Below are 21,438 nucleotides of genomic sequence, written 5' to 3'. Positions count from 1 at the left end.
GACATCAGAAGGGAACAAAACATTGTATTGTGCAAGAGGAATCAGATATGATATGGAAATAAGAATGAATTTCACATGCAAGTAAAGCAAGTGTTCCACATGCAAGATGAGATACTGCATCATCACAGTATTTCAATAATCTTCAGGTCTAGTCTCTACCTGATACCCACCTTCACATGAATGGGAATTGCGTGGCTATACAGAAGGAAGCCTCAGAACTGCATTAAACTGCTTAAACTAATCTAAGTCACAGCTACTGTATTGTCACTGACTTTAAATGCAAATCCCCAGAAGACTGACCTAAAACATACTATCAAATGCAACATAAATATACATATATATATTTTAGCAGCATTAACACTGCTGACTGTACTCAGAAATCAGTAGTCTTGCTTTTTCCTTTTTACTATTTCTATCATACCAAAAGAAATATTTGTCTTCCCAATAAATAAAGTTAGTTGAATAAGTTAACTTTGTATGTTTATAAAATATTTTCTATGCAACTCAACACAATAGCCTAAAAAGCAATTAAATTTAAATATAAGAAATAGTATATTTACAATTGAAATAAGTACAGACCTTATTGGACTTGCATTCATTTATCACACAAAATAATTTACAAAGTGAAAAGTAATAAATAAGTCACTGCTTATCAAGTCAAAGCTTTTGGAGATATGCATTCTCCGTATATCAAAGTGCCATATAGCTTCAGGAAGCAGTGAAGTATTCCAGCTACAGTTTTTCCATGAGTCCTTATGTTGGACGGCCTTGACCAAAACGGGATTTTGACCTGGATTAGGAGCACATAAGAAACATATGTGGGTTATCACAGCTCAAGTTTCTGTTTGCTTATTATGAAGTAGCTCTCTGGTCAGTATTTATTTGAAGTTGTTTTCATGTTAGTGTGTTCTGAGAGAAGGAGGAAAAACATCTCACAGTTTGAGAAAGCTGCCTCTCTGCCAGTATACCTGCAGCTACAGTTCTTTGTTTGAATGCAGTTTGTAATGTTAAACTGTAACGCTATTCAAAGAACTGTAATGTCAAATAACTTCTTTTGCATCACTACGGGCACCTGCATTCTTTGGACAGAAATAAGACCTGCAAGAAATTCCTCTGATAAGATATTTGAAGCATCCAGCACATCTTTTAAAGTCTGTCAACAGCTTCATTATAAGGTTTAGCTTCAGAGACTCACCTGCTGACCAAGTTATGACCAGTTCTAGGCTCTAAAACCAGTTTGCCAGCACCTCACTTAATTTTTCTTTTATCCCTTTGAGGTGTAGACGACCAATATACAGTAATGAACTTTTTTTTTTTTAATTATTGTTTTTTTTTTTTTTTTTTTTTTTGGAAGGAGGCCAGAGGATGGGCTAAAGAATCTTAACTAACAATTTTACACTTATATATATAATTTCAACAAAATGTATATTGAAAGAACAGTAAGTCTTCCAACATAAAAGCAGTTCTTCCAGCATAGGCACAAGAGTTTCACTCTCTTAGCTGTAGTTTACTTTGACAAAGGAAGCTTTCACATCATATATGGTTAACCTGCCAGAAGGGATGTTGATGCAAAAAAGTGTATGAAATGAAGCATGATTAATTTAAACAATTTCCACCCCCCCAACAGCCTCCCCAGAGATCCCTGTTCTGCATTTTCATTTTATTTTAATATCTTACCTGGCATTCTTCTCAGCATTGATTTGTCGGGTACTGACATGTGCTGAGGCCTTTATCTGAGCTTCAAGTCTAGAATAAATACCTCCTGCATACTGGAACGCATAAAAAAAAAAAGTTGTGACATTATCTCAGTTTAATCAGTTACTTTTCATAAAAATCATTAATATTTAGGAGGACTTATGGCCTAATTTCTTTGCCACAACCGAGTACCAAAACCTTTTAAATCCATCCTGTTTTCCATATCCAGTTTTTAAAGGCAGTGAAGGTTAAAAATGATTATTTAACTGCTTTGCCAAAACAAGAAAACAACCAACCAACCAAAAAACAAAACCAAAAATCCTCCACCATGCTTACAAGAAAATGAAAATCAATCAAATTCAGTGCTCCATGTTAGTAAATGAGAAGATAGTATTTTCAATTTTGTCACATGTTTTTGTTACTAAGGATCACTTTAATTCTGTAAACACAGGAAAAGACTTACTTCTTTGCTGTCTTTTGATTTGATTCGATCAAGGTCTCCCAGTCTCATTTTTATTAAGTGCCCTGTAATCTCAGACATTCTTCTCTGATCTGTCAGAAAAAGAATATTTAGAACAGGTTTTTCTTGCTGCTGAAGACAAAGAGAAGAACTACACACACTTCAGTGATATCCTATTTGCAAAAATAACACTCTTTCTTTTCAGCTCATACAAAAACCTCGAGCAATCAAAATTCTCGATCTTGATGAATAATCTAGCTTCAGTAGTATTCTTGGTAGATACCAGAATCAGCCTGAGGAATTACACTGAGATAAAGAAACTACAGAAAGGGTTTTGAGGCAGAGATTTTCAAAACAGCAGTAATGCACAAAAATCTCAGGAGATATTAAAAAAGGAGAATAAACAAATAACTTTAAATATTTTTAGTCAGAAAGACTGGGAAGGAGATGCAAGTGAATGTTTATCTCTACTTATTTGCCCAGACAACAAATGGTACAGGGATGCAAGAAAAAATATTTGCATTCTTGCCAAGTCACCATATGACACCACATAACCTACAGAGATTACACGTGAGAAACTACAAAACATAAAGCACCCTAACATACACTTGGAATATTTTTTTCTTTTTCTCCTGCAAACTTGGAACTCTTTTCCAATATTTTTAGTCAGAAGTCTCAACGCTGCCCATTTATTTTTCAGCCTTTGTGCAAGACTACAATTTAGTTTTACATGGTGGATTTTATTTCACTTTTCCTGCTACAGAGATTTTTCTGCTGTAGAATATATGAGATTGCTAATAAACACCAATCAAATCCTGAAGAAATATTTTTAGGAGTTCCTAGCTGTATGAATATTTTTGTACAGTTTGGAAGAATCTGAGATTGCTGTGTAGTTTGGATAGAGGTGATTACTAACAGCTAGCCTAGTTGAAGTGTGTTCTCTTCCAAATGAGGAAGAACTATGAAAAAACCAAACAACCCTTATAGCTGAGATTAAATTCAACCTAAAGCTCTCTAAATTGTCATATTTCAAGAAAATTAGCCGTTTCTTATATGAAAGAATAATTTTCTTTGCATAATATTAAGATTACAAAAGCTAGACTCATGCAAGAACGGACCATCTTCTCTTTGAGCATCTTGATTGAATCTTAGTGACCTGGAGGCATCCCATTTGTTCTGCTGCATACTCACACTGATTAGAAAAGAAAGATGCACAGAATGTTATCAGTAACAGTTTACAGAAAGCAATGTACTACAGTAAGTTCTCAAGGACTTTGAGAACTACTTACATGAAAGGAGATGCATCTTGGGAACTTGACTATCAAAGAAATAAAAATACATTCAGTACATTTTAACATCATGTCCAAGACTTAAGTAAAATCCTCATTATTCAACTCAGAGAGGCTAACTTCACAGCTCTGATTTTACCTTCTCAGACGCCTTCTCCTTTTTCTGAATACTAGGTGAAGAAAGCACTTTCTTTGGGTGCTTGTAGAATTTCTTTAATTTCTCCTTTCTCCCTGCTAATTGAAAAAATAAAAATAAAAATCTACTGACTGACACAATCACAGATATTTGGAATTTCACAACTACGCAGCTACAAAAGGACTTTTCTCCCCTATTCCTTTACAGGGAAAGTAAACAAACAGGTAATTTTCTCTTTCTTGGTCAGTGTTATGGACATGGTAATACACACAGATTACTCAAATGCTTTTCCATTATAAGCGTGCATTATTTGAACACGTATTTGAAATAAACGGTAATGACACATAACTGCACAAGTGTTCTCTTGTAAATTAAAAAGTAAGTACACATACAAACTGCATCTCTGACCATATTACATTAATCAACAAACTGAGTGATATCAGACAAAACAACTTAGAAGTCAAACTACAAATCTTCATGCAATTTTTTTTTTTTTAATAAATTAAATGAACTTGTACACTCCTATTCTTTCAAGTTAAGACAAAAATAAAAATGAAGTGCCTCAGATCAAGTGGCTCATTATTAATGTGGAAAGGAAAAGCTGTTGTTTTTTTTTTTGGCTTTCCACATTCCTAAACCCCTTATCGTAATTAAAACAACAACAAAAAAAAATGAAAATCATTTTAGCTTATACAGAGCTTATCTTTAATGCAGACAAAGTTCTAGCCACACCCACTAGTCCTTTCATAATGTCATATAGTCAGAACAGTATTAAAAAACAAAGGCATGTAGGAAGTATAGCTACATAGCTATACTTCCTACATGCATTTTTTCCAACATTTATCTAGGCAAAACTTCAAAACAGTCATTTGATAGTCCTTCCTGCAAAATATGCCCTTGATCAACTTCGAGGACATCTAGAATGTGAGTAGTTGCAACTTCCCTTGTTTGCCAATATTTTTGATGACAATTAGCAATAGGGTAATTTATACCTAAACAAAGAAAAACTAGAAATAAAATTGAAATAGTATTTTTACTTGAAAAATTCCTAATGTTTAGAGCTCCTATACAGAAGAATTCTGCTGTCTTGAGTCTTTATTTCTAAAATTCCAGAGAGGTTGAATATACACACTATTGTTATACCTGGTTTCCTGCATACTTCTTCTTCATCCCCCACTTCATCCTCAGTGATCTCTGAGCCAGTGGTATACTCCTCTTCTTCAGATAACAATGACTGCTGTTTCTAAAAGTGCCACAGATTATAGGCGAGGCTTGATTCCTAATTAATGATACATCAAATCTGTCCCAGAGGAGTTGTTTTCAAATCTAACTCCACATCTTAATGATGTAACTACGTGCAAAGTTAAATTGTTCTCAAATGTTGAAAAAGTAATTTCAGATCTTTGCTTAGAATGTTTTGGCAGATGTTTTTATTATATTTCTCCCAAGTGGTCAAACATTCTAAGAAGTTTCGCAGAGAGGCTGTAGTCTCTCCATCTTCAGAGATAACCAATATTTGACTGGGTATGGGCAAAGTGATAAAGCTTTGAAGTTGAGTCTAACTTTAAAGTCGGCCCTGGTTTGCGAGTGAGATGAAATATCTAAGATGACCACTAGAAATCTCTTCCCAGCCTGTATCATTGCATGATTCTGCATTTAGCATCCAAAATATTGTTGGATATATTATTTCTATTTAATAAGAAAATTAAAGCTTTGATGGCAAATATCTGAGATAGCCATGTAGCCATAAAATATAGTAAAATACAAGATTTCTTAGGGTTTTACTGAGGCTTGCTATATCCTGAAACTGCTGAGATACTCAGTAATTAAGTAACAGAGCATGCATGTTGCAGCACACTACGAATACATCATTTGGATACGTACATCTCAGACAAACCAAAGAGACAGGCACTAAAAACTCTATTTTTGAAGATTTACATTTCTGTCTGCCTAATGACCTACTAGTCTGCTGATCTATTGCTATCATTTATAAGAATTTTAAAAGGAAATGTTAATTTTTATTCAGGCTAACGTAGCACTTCACGCATACTTATAATCTATAATGTAACCTCCACTCCACATTACCACAAAAGAAAATAAAGCTTTTGTCTAAATTAGTAAGAAAATAAGATTAAAAAAAAAAGCAAAGCTAGTTTTCTGCCATGGCAGAAGTGCAAATGCCTGAAAATGTGAACAAAGCATTTTACTAACCAGTTGTAAAGTCCAGTTCTTCAGAGAAAGAAACTGTAGTCACAAAAAGAAGAGACATAAGTTAAAGAATTAATTATGATTAGAAGGAAAAAAAAGAAGTGAGTAGAATCCCAAAAACAACATGCTAAAAGTAACAGCAATCTACCTTGGTAGCTCCTGGAAAATCTACTTTCATTTTTAGCTTTACATTTTGGTAGAATAACTAATTGGACAAACAAGTTGTAAACTATTAATCAATTAAACACGGTGAATTTAGAGTCATGTTTCAATTCACCTAACCTTAGCTTAAAAATATTTATATGTGTTTGTAATACGAAAAAAACAGTCCAGGGCTGGGTGGCTGTTACGCACCAGATCATTACGGAGTTAAGATTTTAGTTTCCTGCATTTGTTGCTGGAGAGCTACTGACACTGTTTGAACTTCTTATGCTATCAGCAGCATCATGCTACCAACAGGATCATTGAGTTACCAGAAGTTCCATAATGGGTGCAGATCTTCAAAAACTTATCTTTGCATGAAAGATCTCTTCAAAAGAGAGGTAGTACTATAAACAGTCTACACAAATTTGGCATTGAAAGTATCTCTTTTGATCTGACATAGAAACATAAATGAATCATAGCTCTGAAAAGTACTATGTACTGGGAAGTAAATGCCTTGGAAATAAACAAACAAGCAAACAAAAAGAAAAACATATAATTGTACTTCATTTATATGGATTTATAAAAGCCACAGGGACATATGTACCCCGATATGCGTCAGTAGACAAATGAAGGTGGCAATAAATAAACTTTGCCACCAGATGTATTGTAGAATATGACTGGTTCCTTAAATACCATTGGGCTATAAACGGGCTGCAAAGCTCAGACACCCAGAGAATTACTTCTGCTTTACAGAAATATTTCTGGCACAGTTGGTAAATGTTTCACTTTTTAATCAACTAGGCATTTTATACCTTCACTAGCCTATGCTATCCTGCAGTGCTCAGTGGTGCACCTTTTCCTCTATCAATGTATTTTATTTATTTATTAAGGTTATTTAATGAATTCTTCAAAGTACCCTTGTAAGGCTCTTCATTATTGGAAAGACTGGGGAAAAAACATTAGCAGTCACTCACAGCATTGACTTCTCCAGTTTTGGGGCCCCACGGTGTATTTGGCTCTACGAGTACGTCACATTCAATGCCTTTTTCATCACAGAGCCCAATGCCAGAGTCACTTACAGAAACACATGAAACAAAACTATATTATTTTTCTATTTCACAACTTAGAACCAGTCTCTCTGTACTCATCAAAAGAAAAACGCTCCCAGATCACCCACATAATATTTTGCTAACAATCCATTAAAATATAAATAAAAATAGGAATGCATGGTTATGGAGATTGAATGACTACACATCTACTTGAAATGTAAAAGGCAACAGTATTTGTTCTTCCCTTTCCAATTAAGTTACCTTTAGAAAGTGCCCTGTCACCCATGTAAAAACAGAGAGATTAAATTCAACATGAACACACGAAGCGTTCAAGGCTAAGATATCAGTAACAATGCAGTGTTCTTACCTATTCTCATCCTTAGTGAAAGGAACAACAATAACGTCTCTATGATGGAGCAAATCATTCAGTATTTTAGTAGTCTGAGATGATAAAGCATCCTCATCTTCATTTCCTGAGGGCGAGCTGACCATGTGATCCCTCACTTGACAGCCCTGTGATACATACACATCAGAAGAATGAGTTAATGGGAAGAACTGATTTTGGTAAATACAATACAAAAAATTAGCTTTCTAAAAACATTTTGTCTGTAAACTCAGAAGTTTTCTGAGGATGTAAACCATACAAATGACGTTTTAATTCTAGAGGTGACATTGATTCTGCTCTTGCTAAAGTTAACAAACCTCTAGAAGCAGAGATTCTGAGAAGTAAAGCAGAGTTCACTATGTAGGAAAAACAATATTTAGAGAACTGTTTCATTTTCAATTTTAGCATTAAACATAGTCAAATGTATAAAGACAAAAGGGAACAGATGGATATCCCTTGCTTGCACTACACATGCTGTTATAGAATTGGAAAGAAATAAAAAAAGCCTTTCTGGGATTACTGCAGTGCCCTCTCCTCCAGACCCATGCTCCACCCTGCCAGCCAAGGAATGCTGCTATCCTTGGATGGTTCTCAGATCAAGACACTAAAACAGGACGGAGACTGATTTCAGGGGTCAGTCCTCATCCTACCCTGCAGCAAGTCTGCAGGATACCGCAACAATTTACAGTCCTTATTTTGGAAAAGATCTATTTTTGTAACATATTCCACATTCCTCCCCCTTTGTTATGCTGTTTTAAAAGTGAGCTAGTACTTAAGTACCTTTGGGAGGCTAGTAGGATCAAATCGAAGCACTTTTTGGTTACAACAGGGATATACTCCTGTCCCAGTTGAGCCCAGAGCACTTGCTACACCTGGATAAAGAACTGGCTGTGGATGGTACTGGCAATGGGAGAATTCGGTACACAGGAAACTCTACATCAGAATAAAAAGAGACATAATGAGAGATGAGGTTACTTATGGAAGTTAATTTTGCACTATAAGGAATGCATATCAAACTTTATTGCCACGCCCTAAAATGCAAACACTCAATAACCCATAGGAAGACTATTTCACTCACTAAAACCTGAGCAGCCAGAGAATAAACATTTTAATTTAATCTTGTTTTGCATTTAGTGGCCAGAACAAAAGGAAAAGAGAAAATGATGGAAAAAATAGTACTTGAAAGTCAAGAACCACAGCACGTTACTTCCACAATGCAAACAATCATCTCTCCCACTCTAAATAAATCAATCAATCAATCACTGGAAGCCAGTTGGTGACAAAACCAACAGGCCAAAGGGAAGAAAGGAATATATTTTCTGACCTGTTTTGATCTCTGCCTCACCCCCAAACCTCACCCACAATAAACCAGCTACCAAACAAGTGAAAATGAAAATAGACTCACTTGATTACATCTTGAGCAGGTCAACCAATTGACAGTCCCCCAGAGACGCCAATAAACATCACGCCAAGATTTTAATTCTTCATGAAGGCCAATTAAGTACTCATGGACTTCCCAGGTTTTATCTCTGAAAAAGCAGAATGTCAGGTTGTACACAAAGTCAATAAAACTGTTTTGATCAAGCCACAAGAAAGGTGAATTGGAGAAGGAGCAGAACACCACATCTTCCACTATTGGAAATCCTACAGAAAAGTTCAGGACAGGAAGGATGATGAATTTAATGAATCATTAAATTCAGACCATGATAGAAACGTGTGCGTTCTTTCACAACATCCTAAGCATACTAACAACAAAGAATTACAGCTTGCTTCCTCTCAAGCTCCACATATTGCAAATATATAAGATAAGATAAATATTGAGCCCTTGGAAATCAGGAGAACCATGAAACAAAAGAAAAACAATATGCAGAGTAGAAGGAATTGAAATATGCACATGCAAACAAGATCAATGAAATTGCCGTTTTCTTATGTGGAGTAATAATGTTGTGCAACAGAAGCAAAGTCCTGTCACTCTACTTTATTTGATTTAAAAGCCAGAGTATATATACTTCTAGGCACCTGCAATGCAACAGCGATTAGTCAGTCAGTAATTAAAGCTTGACAACAGGAGACTTTTTTTTGTTTGTTTTTTATGAACACCTGTGTCTGAGACTTCTGGTCTTAAAAATAGCGCACATTACAGCCTTTGTTCCTTCCAAGTGATAAAATGACAAACACCTCTTCATAATTCAAAAGAGAATACACAACCAGCACTGGCGCATGTTATCCTCAGAAGGAGCAGATACTGTTTTCCCACAATTTTAAGCCTGTTCTGAGCTATTTTTTATTATATGTACATCTGACCTAGACTAACAAAGCAGTGGTTCCAACTGGGAATTAGCTCTAGGTACCACTGGAAGACCAATATATATAAAACTAATTTTAAATCGTTAAAGAGAGGTTTGTATTAGATCATAAGCCTGAATTTATCAGTGGCCAACACCACCTCATCTAAGGAATAATAAAAGGATTCTGTGTAGAGAAGCAGTTGCAAGTATTACAATAATTAGAACTTAAATAATTCTCTGAATAAATTAAAAAATACATATTTTTAAAGAATGCAACTACAAACTGCATATCAACTACATAGTCAGCTTCGATAATACAGTTAATGAATTTTAAGTGGCTAATCACCAATGATTTTAATATGTCAGGACAGGATAACAGATTCAGTTCTGTTTAGACTGGTAGGTAGAACTTAATCAAAACCTTGTGGAAGGTAACACTAGATGAATGCATTTTCTTGGGAGCTGACACTGAACCATGTTTTGGTTGTTCTGAATCGAATAGGTACGTTGAGAAAGGCCTCCCATTATTAACTTCCCACTGTCTTCCTTAAAGGGGGTACGTGAGGAGGAAGGGAAAACTGCAGCACATCATGCACTGACATTCATTAAGAAGAGAATCCAACTGTTCACAAACATGGCTCAAAGAGACAGAAGTCAATTAAACATTTGTGTCAAATGAACAAGGCACAGATGCAGAACAGGTCCTGGAAGTTCCTTGGACAAATACTTTAGAACAGAAGAACAACTGGCAATGTTTATTTATAATAGTTTCAAAGCAGGCTGATTATTTGATTTGACAGTATAAAGTCAGCCTAGAATATAATCTTCAACATTCCTTTGCTTGCAGAGATGGAGCTACCATTCCATAATGAGCCCTGTAGTAAAGCAGCCTTTAATTCAATTTGTCAAATCAGCTCCATATATCTTAAAAACAATTTGCTGAAACAATTAACTGAGTATTTTCTGTGTAAAGCAGTACAACCCAAAATAGCCGTCCCAGTAATCATACCTGGAGTTTTTCCATATTGCAGCAGCTGCACTGATGAATGAATTTCAGATCATCATACTCTCCCTCAACTCTTCCCCTCCCCTCCCAGTACTGCAAAAATTTAAACAATTCACTGTTCTATATGTATCCTTCATTTCATTTTGCAATGCAAGTATCTGATAATTCCTAAACATGTAGCGTTTTGTAAAATCACACAACATCATTTAGCTGAAGGAAAAAAACACATATATATTCACTACCTTATATGTACAAAGACAATATTCCCATGTTGATCTATGTTGATTTTTCCTGGGACACATGGAATTCTTCTTTCAGTTTCTTTAGTTAGCAGCTTTTTACATAAACAGCATCTAGATTTAAAAATAAAAATAGAAGACAAAATATTGGATTAAGAGCAATTATAGGGACTGCCCTTGCAATTGAAGTAGTAACAGAAAAAAAAAGACCACACCTGTATAATGTTGCAGCACTTCCCCGAGAATCTGGATTTACGTACTCTGGATCGAATAGTCTCTCAATCTTCTTGCAGAACAGTTTACTATTAACGACAGCAACACAGCTTACCCATTAGAAAAAAATGTTTTATGTATACTGAGACTAAGAGTTATATTCTAACGATTTGCAAAAGCCGCTGTGTTTCTTTCAGAATCCAGCTTTTAATGTGATTTTGCTTTAAAATAATCTGTTTAGATAATTGGTTCCTGGCCTAGTCATCTCTAGTCATCATTTTTATTATGATGTGAAGAAAGAGATCCCTTAAATTTTTCCCCCCCTATTATATTGTTCGACAATTTAAGCTGCCAGCTTCTACCCTGCCTAGAATGCCATCATCCCTATTGATTAAAAGAAGTTTCAACTTCATTCTTCCTTTTCTGTCAGTCTGCCTTCCAATAACTCCAATAACTGACCCTTCTCTTGATACTGACTAAGCCAGAGTCCTTCTGTATGCTTTCTAAAATAGTACTCAATCACAACTCTTCAGGATTCCAGCCACCCTAAATTTTATGTCCAAACAACATAGTTCACAGATTGCTGAAAACAAACTGTAAGAATTAGAAGCGTGTCATGTCATGGTTCCTCACCCTAATCCTGGCTTTCCCTAATCCTGGCTTTCACATGAGAATTCATGAATAATTCGTCCATGTCACACTCCTAGTGGGACCTTTGCCTTCAGCTTGCCTCATATAAAAACCTCTCCTTTTGCTTGTAATTTTAGTAAAAAATTCTGAAGTCACTTCATCATGTTCTATGATGAAGATATGTTATATGAGAATATAAATTGTATATACATGATTCCAAACTTCACAGTGTGTCATATAATGATCCAAAAAATGATCCAAAAGCCCTATAGCACTTCAGTAACGTATTACAGGGCAAAAAGTTACCTTTTGAATTTATCTCTCTTGTCCTTCAGCTCTTCCACTTCATTGTGCGTGAAGAGATCAGCAATATTTGTGACAAGGTTAACATTGATACAATTCATATTACATGGTGTGGCTACAATAGCATTCATATTTTTGTGGCAATAATGAATACATTTTTCTACCTAGGAAAAACAGAAACATTAAAAGTAATTTTAAAGCATTCTAAACAAAGCAATCTCAAAAGATGCGCTAATTACTTCAAACTGTTGTAGGTTTTTGTTTGGTTCTTGGTTTTTTGTTTTGTTTCGTTTTTTAGAAAGCATCTAGTGTTTTAGAAAACTATTTCAGTTCTACCCAAAAACAAAAAGCAAGTCTCAGATTTGTTTAAAAGAGACTACGAATTAACTTGACTGAGTCCATTTGTGTTCTCCTCCAAAAGGTTTCTACAGGAATCTGGAAAACAACTCCACAAACGTTTTGCCTTCAGTAAGCAGTACCTCGCAATGGCTTGCAAAAGAGAACCATTATACATCAGCATCACCTGGATCTCAGTATTAAACAGCTAAATTTGCTATGTATTTAATTGTAGGTCGCCCTAATGACAGAACTTGACAAACATTTTAACAAACAAGTCAATAGGCAGAGCTGAAGGAGAACCAGATCCTAAGCTATGGAAGTTTTTTTGTGTAAGGACACAAAATAGGAGGTATTCACTGATTTAGTAATCTTTTTAATAAAACCTGTCAAAGACAGATTCTGACATTACTTGAATCAGTCATCGGAAGACAAATCCAGGATTTCACTATAACATTTAGAAATAACTTCCTCTGCACGTTTTCTGCGTCCCTATTGAGATTCTGCAAATTTTAGATTACTGCCTTGAATAAGAAAGGTGGCAAAATCTTTAAAAGGCCCTCATTGCATCTGTCATCAGCTGTTTACATAACAGCAGAAGTACAACAAACAAGTTGTTAGACACAGACTAACTGTACTCTTATGGCACAGAATCCTTTCTTAATACTTACTAATGAATCCATCTTCAAAAACTCAGAAGAAATAAGAATTGATATGACATTTGCTGGTTCTAGAAGGCAAAAAGAAAGTTTTTTTTCCATTAATTCTTCTGGTAATTTCACATTGCGTCCCTCCCGCTACACATTTCATATCTGTTTTAAATATTATTTTTTATAACAATCAACTCATTATTCCATCTTCTAGTATGCAAAGCCTTGGTTTATCATCTAGGTGGCCAGAGCACAACAATCTGGAATTTATAAAGACTGGAACAAGTGCCTTCACAGGAATACAGTGACTAAACGATTACAAGCAAGATAAAAGTCCATCGCTAGCCACCATACCCAGATGAAGTTTTGCTCAATGTAACCTCTGCTTTTCAAGCTTTAACGCTATTCTAGCTTTGTTTATATTTACAAATAATAGATTAAATAGATCAGATAAGTCATAGATATAATCACAGATTAAAAACTCGCCTCAAACTTATAAAGGAAAAGTTCTTCTGCTGTTGTATCAGATTGCATTGATATTTTAGAAAGTATTGCACCTGTACAGATAGGGAGCAGAAGGGAAACAAACCAAAACCTAATACAATTGTCACTGTTCTGTAACTACCACTCTATTCTTGTTCAGAAGATGTCTGAAGAACCTTAATTAAAACCACCAGATCCCAAACTGTCAGACCTTTTTCACTGTTTAAGCTATCCTCGAAAATGCCAGTGTTAAGGAATCAGAGACGTCTGCTATAATGATCAATGAATCTTCTGTTGTAACACTTTTCTAACAAATGAAAAACGTTAGTACAGAAACAGCAGACGAGCTGAACTGTAGCAAAAACTTTAACCTTCCATTAGTACAGACCATAACAAACCTGCAACAAATGCTCTACACATTGTTTTTTACCTAGAGTGGGCATTTCATTAGCTTCGCAATCTTTGGTGTTCCTTTTAACATATCTTATCAACCAGTCGAAGATGTGAACATCACAGTGCACGGAAATGTCCACCTCCTCCCAGCGCTGGGCATCCACTGACAGATATTCAGCAAAGTATTTCATTTCCGATATCAAAAGGTCTCGAGGACAAACAAAATCTTCTTTGAGGTTTTTTGCTTCATCACACACATGTATCACCATGTTTGGCCTCAAAGGAAAGCAAGCCACAAAACAAATTAGGACCATAAGTACACGTAAGGACCAATTAGAATGATAAAACTCCAAGACTTCATCTCCAAATCACAAGCACACATTGCAAAACTGATGTCTCTAACAGATTTTTATTAACAGAAGCAAAACAAATTGCAGTTATTAAATATTAATGCAGAGTACTGTCAGACACCTGGTGAAAAACACAAATGCACGTCCTCTGACAAGATCACTGCCATTTACCATTTCAAGGACTGGAGAAAAAAGATTGAGCTCAAGCCTCTGATTTTTGTCTCCGATTTGTTATGGGGTAGTACCTGAATTACATAAAGAACTTATTTGTTCTCCCTTTTTTATTTTCTTGAAAAGATAGGCATAAACATATGCCTACCTTACTGAAGGACAGAAGGACAATAAGAACATACAACAGCAATTTTCATCAGTGGAAATTAAAACTCTTTTGACTATGTCTTAAGTAAAAGCTAGAATCAGTAAACACTGTCTCCACAGAAAAATCTCTAACCTTACGCTTGAATCAAACACGTTTTTCTAGGCGTACTTGCTTGGTACAGAAAACACGTGATGTGCATGGCTATTTGAGTTAGTAGTAAAATCACTCACTTGCACTTTTCATTTACAGTTTTATTTTCCTTCTTCCACATGAACAGAACAAACCTATGTTCACAGATTTTTTTTAATATATATTTAATCTTATTAAGCATCAGTCTTGATTTACTCCTTTTTAAAATCAGGCTCTGGTTCCCATTCTCACCACAGCAGCAATCAGTCATTCAGAGGAACACTACGGGCAGATTCCTACATAAGCTATCCCTACTGCACATTTGAAGTTCTCAAACCAACATCTAACATTTCTGTTGCAAGAGAAGGTTACAAAATTTCTTATAGCATTTATTAGGATGTTCCTAGCTGTGTTCTTTGTGATAGAAGAATTGTGAGAGAACTTTAGACATCTTTCTGTCAGCTCTGTAAACCCCTAGGTAACAAACGCAAAGATCTTCTTACCCTTGGCTTTCATCAGTGTTTTCTCCACTGTTATGCACAGGACCTTTCTCAGATTCTGACGAACAATTCCTTGCAGAGGTTGTGCTGGGCCTTCCTTAAGTGTAAGGAAAAAAAGGCTGCATTAGATCAAAAATGCCTCACCTTTTCCTTTTTGTTATCTTGAAGCACGGCTGTCGTAACAGAGCAATGTTACGTAACCAGCAATAGATTTGTGCTACCATAAGGGCTGCTAGATAAGCCAAGTTCCTGCCCTGAATGCCATAAAACAGCAACGTAGATCAGCAACATTGCTGGGTTGCCCAGACACTTGGCTGGAAACCCAGATCAATCCTGTCTGAATAGAGAGCAATGAGATTCGTGCAAAGTCTTCAGCATTTGTTTCTGAGCATAGAATCTGGCCTTCAGCTCTCCTCATCTGCTTTGTGAGATGTGGGTCTTAAGACTCTGCCACATCAAAACTTCTGTTTTCATGCAGCTTTGCTGCCAGGATATAACTACTTGAGATTAACTCCACCTCTTAAACACACTTTTTTTAGCTCTGAAAATAAGCTGCTTCCAAACTAACTCACAGAAATCTTTATAGATGTGTTTTTGCTAAGTTTTTTAAGTGTGTGGCTTTAAGAAGCCAACTGCCCAAAGCCATGCTCCTAAAATGCAGACCAAATCCTTCTCATCCTAGAACTACATCATGCAGCTCATTTCAGGTATAAAGGACAGCTGAACTTTAATTCTGATAGTTTTTTTGTCACAAACACACTAAAAGCAGTGGAACGTGCACACAAAACCTGGTGAAGGCCAGAATGTCTAGACGTCAAACCCACTGGGTCCTGGATCAAGGGTTAAGACAACACCAGCATTCAGACATTGAGTAACTGTTTCTACTGTGATGAACAGATCCCCACTCTCAGATTTCTAGGGAATGGGCTCCAGAAGCACCTTCTCTCTCTCTCTCTTGTGCAGTGGAAGAGGCTGTACTCTTCCAAAAATACCTAAAATAGACCTTCTCATCTTGTGGCTACGTTACAATAGCAGAGTGACAGCAGAAATGATCTGGAAACTCTGTATAGTTCAGAACACAGCAGTTATGCGTTTCAGGAAAGCAGTTATCACATCAAAGGCCAAAGAAACAAAACTTTCTCCAAAGATACAGCCTAAGGTCTTGCTTGGCCAAGCCTCAGTAAGGCCATAATTGAAGAAAGGCAGTTAATAAAACGGGAACGTTTACTGGACAGACCCTAGGAGAACCTTGGAAAGGCCTGAGTCAGCCACAGCCCTCAGTGCAGCCATTCCACAGCCAAGGCAGGAGTCCTAAATTCTGAATGCAAGGTAAGGTAAATGTTTTAAAGGCAAGGCCTGTAGAAAAAATGACATAGAAGAGTTCTGTCTGCAAATATTAAGAAATGTATTTTGGCCACACGGAAGTTATTTACCGAAGAAAAGGAAATAACTCTGACAAGAATATGCAACAGAGCCAAACTAACAGAGCTTTACCACACATTTTCTATATTTTTTTCTTCTTTCAGCAAAGATGTTTCAAATTCTGAAAGCTAGTAACAGATATCTTGAGTAAAACTGTCTTATGTGCTTGTTTACTGCCATAATACTTATTTAGAAGGACTTCGCAGCAGTTTGCTTTAAAATTAGCTAATAATAAGTAAGTTTTCACACCTCGAATAAAAGCATAACCCAACTCAAAACAAATTTGATTACTTTTTCGTGTCTACAAACAAATCCAAACAGGCCCCAAATTTTTGATCTTAAAAAAGGTGCAGATATGAGTAAATACACTAGGAAGTAATTGATGAAAAAACATAAATTTACAAAGAGACTTTTTTCAAATCCTTAATTCTGAAATATACTAGTACCTCACAAATGTTAAGAGGGTGAGTTCACTACAAGCCTGTGAGAAAAAGATTAATTACCCTAATTTAATATTAGCTAGTTACGTATAAACAGAGTAAAATATTTATCCAGAGTCACACAGGAAACATGTTAGAAAACAGAAATCATCTCATGCTAGGATCTTATAGTAGGAAACATTGGGGTACTGTATTAATACTTATTACATGTATTAAAGTGTTAAAAAGAAAACATGCAGTAATTGTGTAAAGAGCTCTGTGAGCAGAGTTAGCTTGTTAACTGCCTACTGGGAAGCTACTAATCTTCTAAGTAGCCACCCGTGGGTGCAAGAAGTATTTATTCCACATAATGCATTTAACAAGTACAAAATTGAAAGCTGATGAAAGCATTTTTGGTCTACCTACTCCATATACAGTTTCCATGTCATTGCGAGATAAATTAAAAACATTTTATTCATTCTGCAGCAAAGGTCAAAGAGCTGTTTTTCTCCTGCAAAAACAAGTGACCAGAAAGCTGCAACAGTGAAAGATGCCCTAACAAAGAACATTTTAACACTTCACTGTCTTCTACATTTGCACCACAGAAATGGTTTACTCATTACTGCAATGAAGCAAATTTGTCATGCAACACATTTGCCAAGTCCTACGAGGTGCTGAAAACATCTCAGAGTATAATGAAATCCAGAGGATAACTATCATACAGTTAATTAAAACTCCACATAGTAGAGGTACTTAAGGAGATATTTAATTTTATTTCGATCACTACACAACTATTAGGGTTGGTCCTGTTCTGTCAAAGCATTCCTGGGACACATCATTGACTTAAGGCACATTGTATGTTGCTGCAAGACTATCCAGCATCAAAAAGTGACTAGAATATGCTCCCAGCTCCTGTGTAGCTTTCTTGCCACCAAACAATTGGCAAGTTTGCTGGGAGAGGAAAGTCTGACCTTGAGGGATCATCATCTCAGTTTTCCACACCTTTTCTGCACACAGCTTTCATGTTATTCAAATAACACAGCTTATTGTGTTTGCAAGCAGCTGTAGGTTTAACAATGCCAACACGGGATACAAAACAGAAGAGTAATTCCTCTCCTTACCAAAAATGCTGAACAGAAGGATCTAGCATTCAGATTTATGCACTCCTGCATATCGTGCCCTTTGAAAGGGCAAATTATCAAAAATACCCAAACAAATTAACACTGCCTTGACACAAACTGTAAGAGACTTCATGTATGTATTATACGTATGCTTAACTCTTCTCTTGCAAAGGCAAAAAGTTCTGTTCCTGGGTGGTCTCACCACTCCAGACAGAAAAGCATGCACATTTGGATCATAACAAAAGGCAATATATTTCAGAAGGACTAAAAACATACCAGTTATTGTAATGGAATCCTGCCCAATAGCAGGCTCCTGAAACTCTGTCTGTGTATTGAGCAAGGAGGATTTGATGTACGTGGCTAAAGTTTCCACAGGATTCCCACCAGCAGCCATCAGGGGATTATACTGGTTGTCAACGGGTGAACTTCCACTGCTTTTTAGTTCATCAAACCTTTTTGCACACTGTCACAAGATTAAATGATAGGACAATGAAGCAGTAGCTTTCAGTACATTTTTAATAACTATAATTTGAGGCAGATATTGCATTTCATATTTGCCATGAACAGTTTGATCATGCTGATATTAGACTTATAACGCCTCCTACTTCGTGGTATCAGAAAAGCACATAAGCACACAATAAAATTTGCCATAATTAAACAGTAACAATAAAGTTAGGTGGAACCTGTTTCAACCTTTACATCCTTAAGGCCTGTGATTTTAAACCAGATCTTCAAAAGTGAAGTTAAAGGAGAGTTTAAAGTCTCTTTTTGTAGCTAGTCCTTCTGCCACAAACGCTGTCAAATACAAGTGGCTATAATTGCTCCATAATTATTACTCTTTCCCTTTATGATTTCCACTCTGACTGGACACATGGAACTGGCGATTTCCTCTGCACTGTTATCAACTCTCCACTCCTTGTTTTTATGAACAAGGAAGTCTTCCCATTTTGTAATTCTGTAACTCACAAGGACAGTGATGGGTTTGGTTCTGCAGAATCCTGTGCACGGGTAACTTACACATACCTGTAAGTCTGCTTAATTCCACAGGCAACTCTCCTGTGACACAACTCTTCAGGCCAGATATGTACTAATTAATCACATTATCTGAGTTTACATAGGGAGAGATGTCACTAAGATTTTTGTAATTATTTTGTTTGCTTAAGGTGCATAGGACTGCCTGCAAATTGAAAGCTAAATGGGAGACACCCTCCTGCCCCCTAGTGCTTTGCTGAACACTTGAAAGGCAGAAACCTTCCACACAAGCTTCTACTCCCAATCGTTCACTTTGATATTCTAAATAGAAGGTTACAGTGATGCCCACGAGCAATGCTCCAAATGTCAGCTGACACATTTGATTAAGTTTATAAGAAATTAAAGACTGTTGGCTTGTTTTTTTCTAGCTTCACTGAATCACAAGGGCAAAAGACACTTTACTCTTTTAACTCACTTTCCCTCATAACTCATAAAAAAAAGAATCAGTTTTATTTAAAAATAAAGAAAACAATTTCACATGGAAATTCAGCAGCCCGAAGAGACTAAGTATAGAGAGGTACTAGGTTCTTCCAAATCCTATTCCAACCAAAGAAAGAATAGTCCACATCACATAGGACCAAGGAAGAAAGGCAATTGCTCTCCTTCACAGTAAGATCTGTAACTCTTATTTCCTTAGAGTTAGAATATCATTCACAGAAAATTATCAGGTGTGCTAGTAAGGCCACGAGAAGCTACAGGAGGGTAGTAGGTACTGCCATCCTTTCCATTAAAATAATCTTATTTTGAAACATCATAGTTGTTTGTGTTTTGTTTTTTTTTTCTTCTAAATCTGTTTTCAGTTTTTACTTTCCATTGATTTTTATTCTGTATCAGTTTTAATGAAATAAAATACGGACTCTATATCTTAATTCCAATGTTCAAGTTTTGTAGAAACAAAAATATTTTTTCTATCTACTGCACATTCAGCATTTTCAGTTCTTGTAATTATATATTACTTTAAAAAAATATATTAAAAAAACTTCAATTCCCCTCCCTCCCCAAAGTTTTCTTCTTCATAAAGTACTACTTAGAGTAGACAGATACTTGTATTAGTAAACTCACCTCTTTGGATGTATATCCTGGAACTAGCCTTGCCACGCTGTCCCAGTTGATAGGCTGGGGAACACCGATTAGGGAGCACAGAATCATATCCAAAACCATTTGATTATTGTCATAGGGAAAATTATTGTTTTCTGAAAATCCACGACTCATCTTTGGCTGCTTAAGCCTAGAAAAGAAAAAGTTGTTAGCAAGTCTGCCTGCATTGTTTGCCAAAGCTTAATCTAAGTCACCCACAACTCTCCCCAAGTTCCGATGGGAAACGTTTGCCACAGCACTACAGGCACGTCCTAATGCTCTCAGGTTTGTGTTTCATATTTTCACATTCAAATTCTTCAGGGGGAAGGAGCAGACGTGCAAAACATATCAAACCCAGCTCAACTGCAGCAGGAATTACCTTTGAATTGCTTCATCACAGAGGAACGGAAAAATCGCACATAAAATTGTAGAGTATTAAGAAAAAAAAGGGGAGAAAAGGGTGAGGAGAGGCTGTGAACTGTAGCTCCAAGCGGGACATGCTTCTGGAAGTGACACATTTTAGAACGAAAGGAAGTAAAACACTATAGCAAACTGTTTGGTTTTTATCCCACGTGTCAGCTGACCACTTTGGCTAGACATTTCCATCTCTACAGCTAATGTGACTAAACAGAAGACATGCCCAACCCTCCACCACAGTCCAACATATTACCATGATTATTACCAATTTTTTCTCACAAATTACCACAGAGCAGTAAACTGAAGGCTTTGAGAGTTGTTGGTATTTGACTGTTTGGGGGATAAACTACCACAGCTACCTCCCCCTTCTGCAGCTTTGAAAGGGACCCATCCTGTGTCTGCTTCCACGGGGGATTCACACCGCTGAGCCCTCCGATACGAAGCAGGACCTCCTGCAATTCTGGAATAAACAGCCAAAGCTACAGGGGGGCTCCTAAATTTAAGTTTATTTGCACTTAAATACATTTTTCTGTTCTCCAAACTTTCTACTTCCATCTCTTCTTGTTCTGCCTATTTGTTTTATAAACCAGACTCCCGCTGTAGAGGGAATTACATGGGAAACTCCGGGAAATCAATAAAGCCTCAAAGCACAACACGGGGCTGTCTCTCAGCTCTCATCCTGAGCACCTCAGTTTTGAGTTGTCCTGAAACATTCAGGACACCCAGTTGGGATTATCAGGGCCAA

The 21,438-nt window shown here is 36.3% G+C and overlaps 1 protein-coding gene across 1 annotated transcript; it reads right to left on the bottom strand.

Annotated features, from left to right (window-relative positions):
• Positions 1 to 753: 753 nt before the first annotated feature.
• On the bottom strand, positions 754 to 20,411 carry SANBR (SANT and BTB domain regulator of CSR; the record flags this gene model as incomplete). Its single annotated transcript, XM_084283342.1, has 20 exons — positions 754 to 790; positions 1,678 to 1,769; positions 2,159 to 2,247; positions 3,274 to 3,347; positions 3,445 to 3,473; positions 3,584 to 3,675; positions 4,724 to 4,823; positions 5,792 to 5,824; positions 6,907 to 7,006; positions 7,349 to 7,494; positions 8,147 to 8,299; positions 8,772 to 8,895; positions 10,903 to 11,013; positions 11,115 to 11,201; positions 12,049 to 12,209; positions 13,053 to 13,111; positions 13,945 to 14,183; positions 15,209 to 15,302; positions 18,444 to 18,630; positions 20,262 to 20,411. The coding sequence occupies 20 exons, from the start codon at positions 20,409 to 20,411 to the stop codon at positions 754 to 756; spliced, it is 2,157 nt and encodes a 718-aa protein (XP_084139468.1).
• Between the last annotated feature and the right edge of the window lie 1,027 nt (positions 20,412 to 21,438).

Source organism: Netta rufina (genome assembly GCF_964035555.1).
Source record: "Netta rufina genome assembly, chromosome: 3".
Taxonomy (NCBI): domain Eukaryota; kingdom Metazoa; phylum Chordata; class Aves; order Anseriformes; family Anatidae; genus Netta; species Netta rufina.
This window is presented reverse-complemented; position numbering and strand designations above follow the sequence as displayed.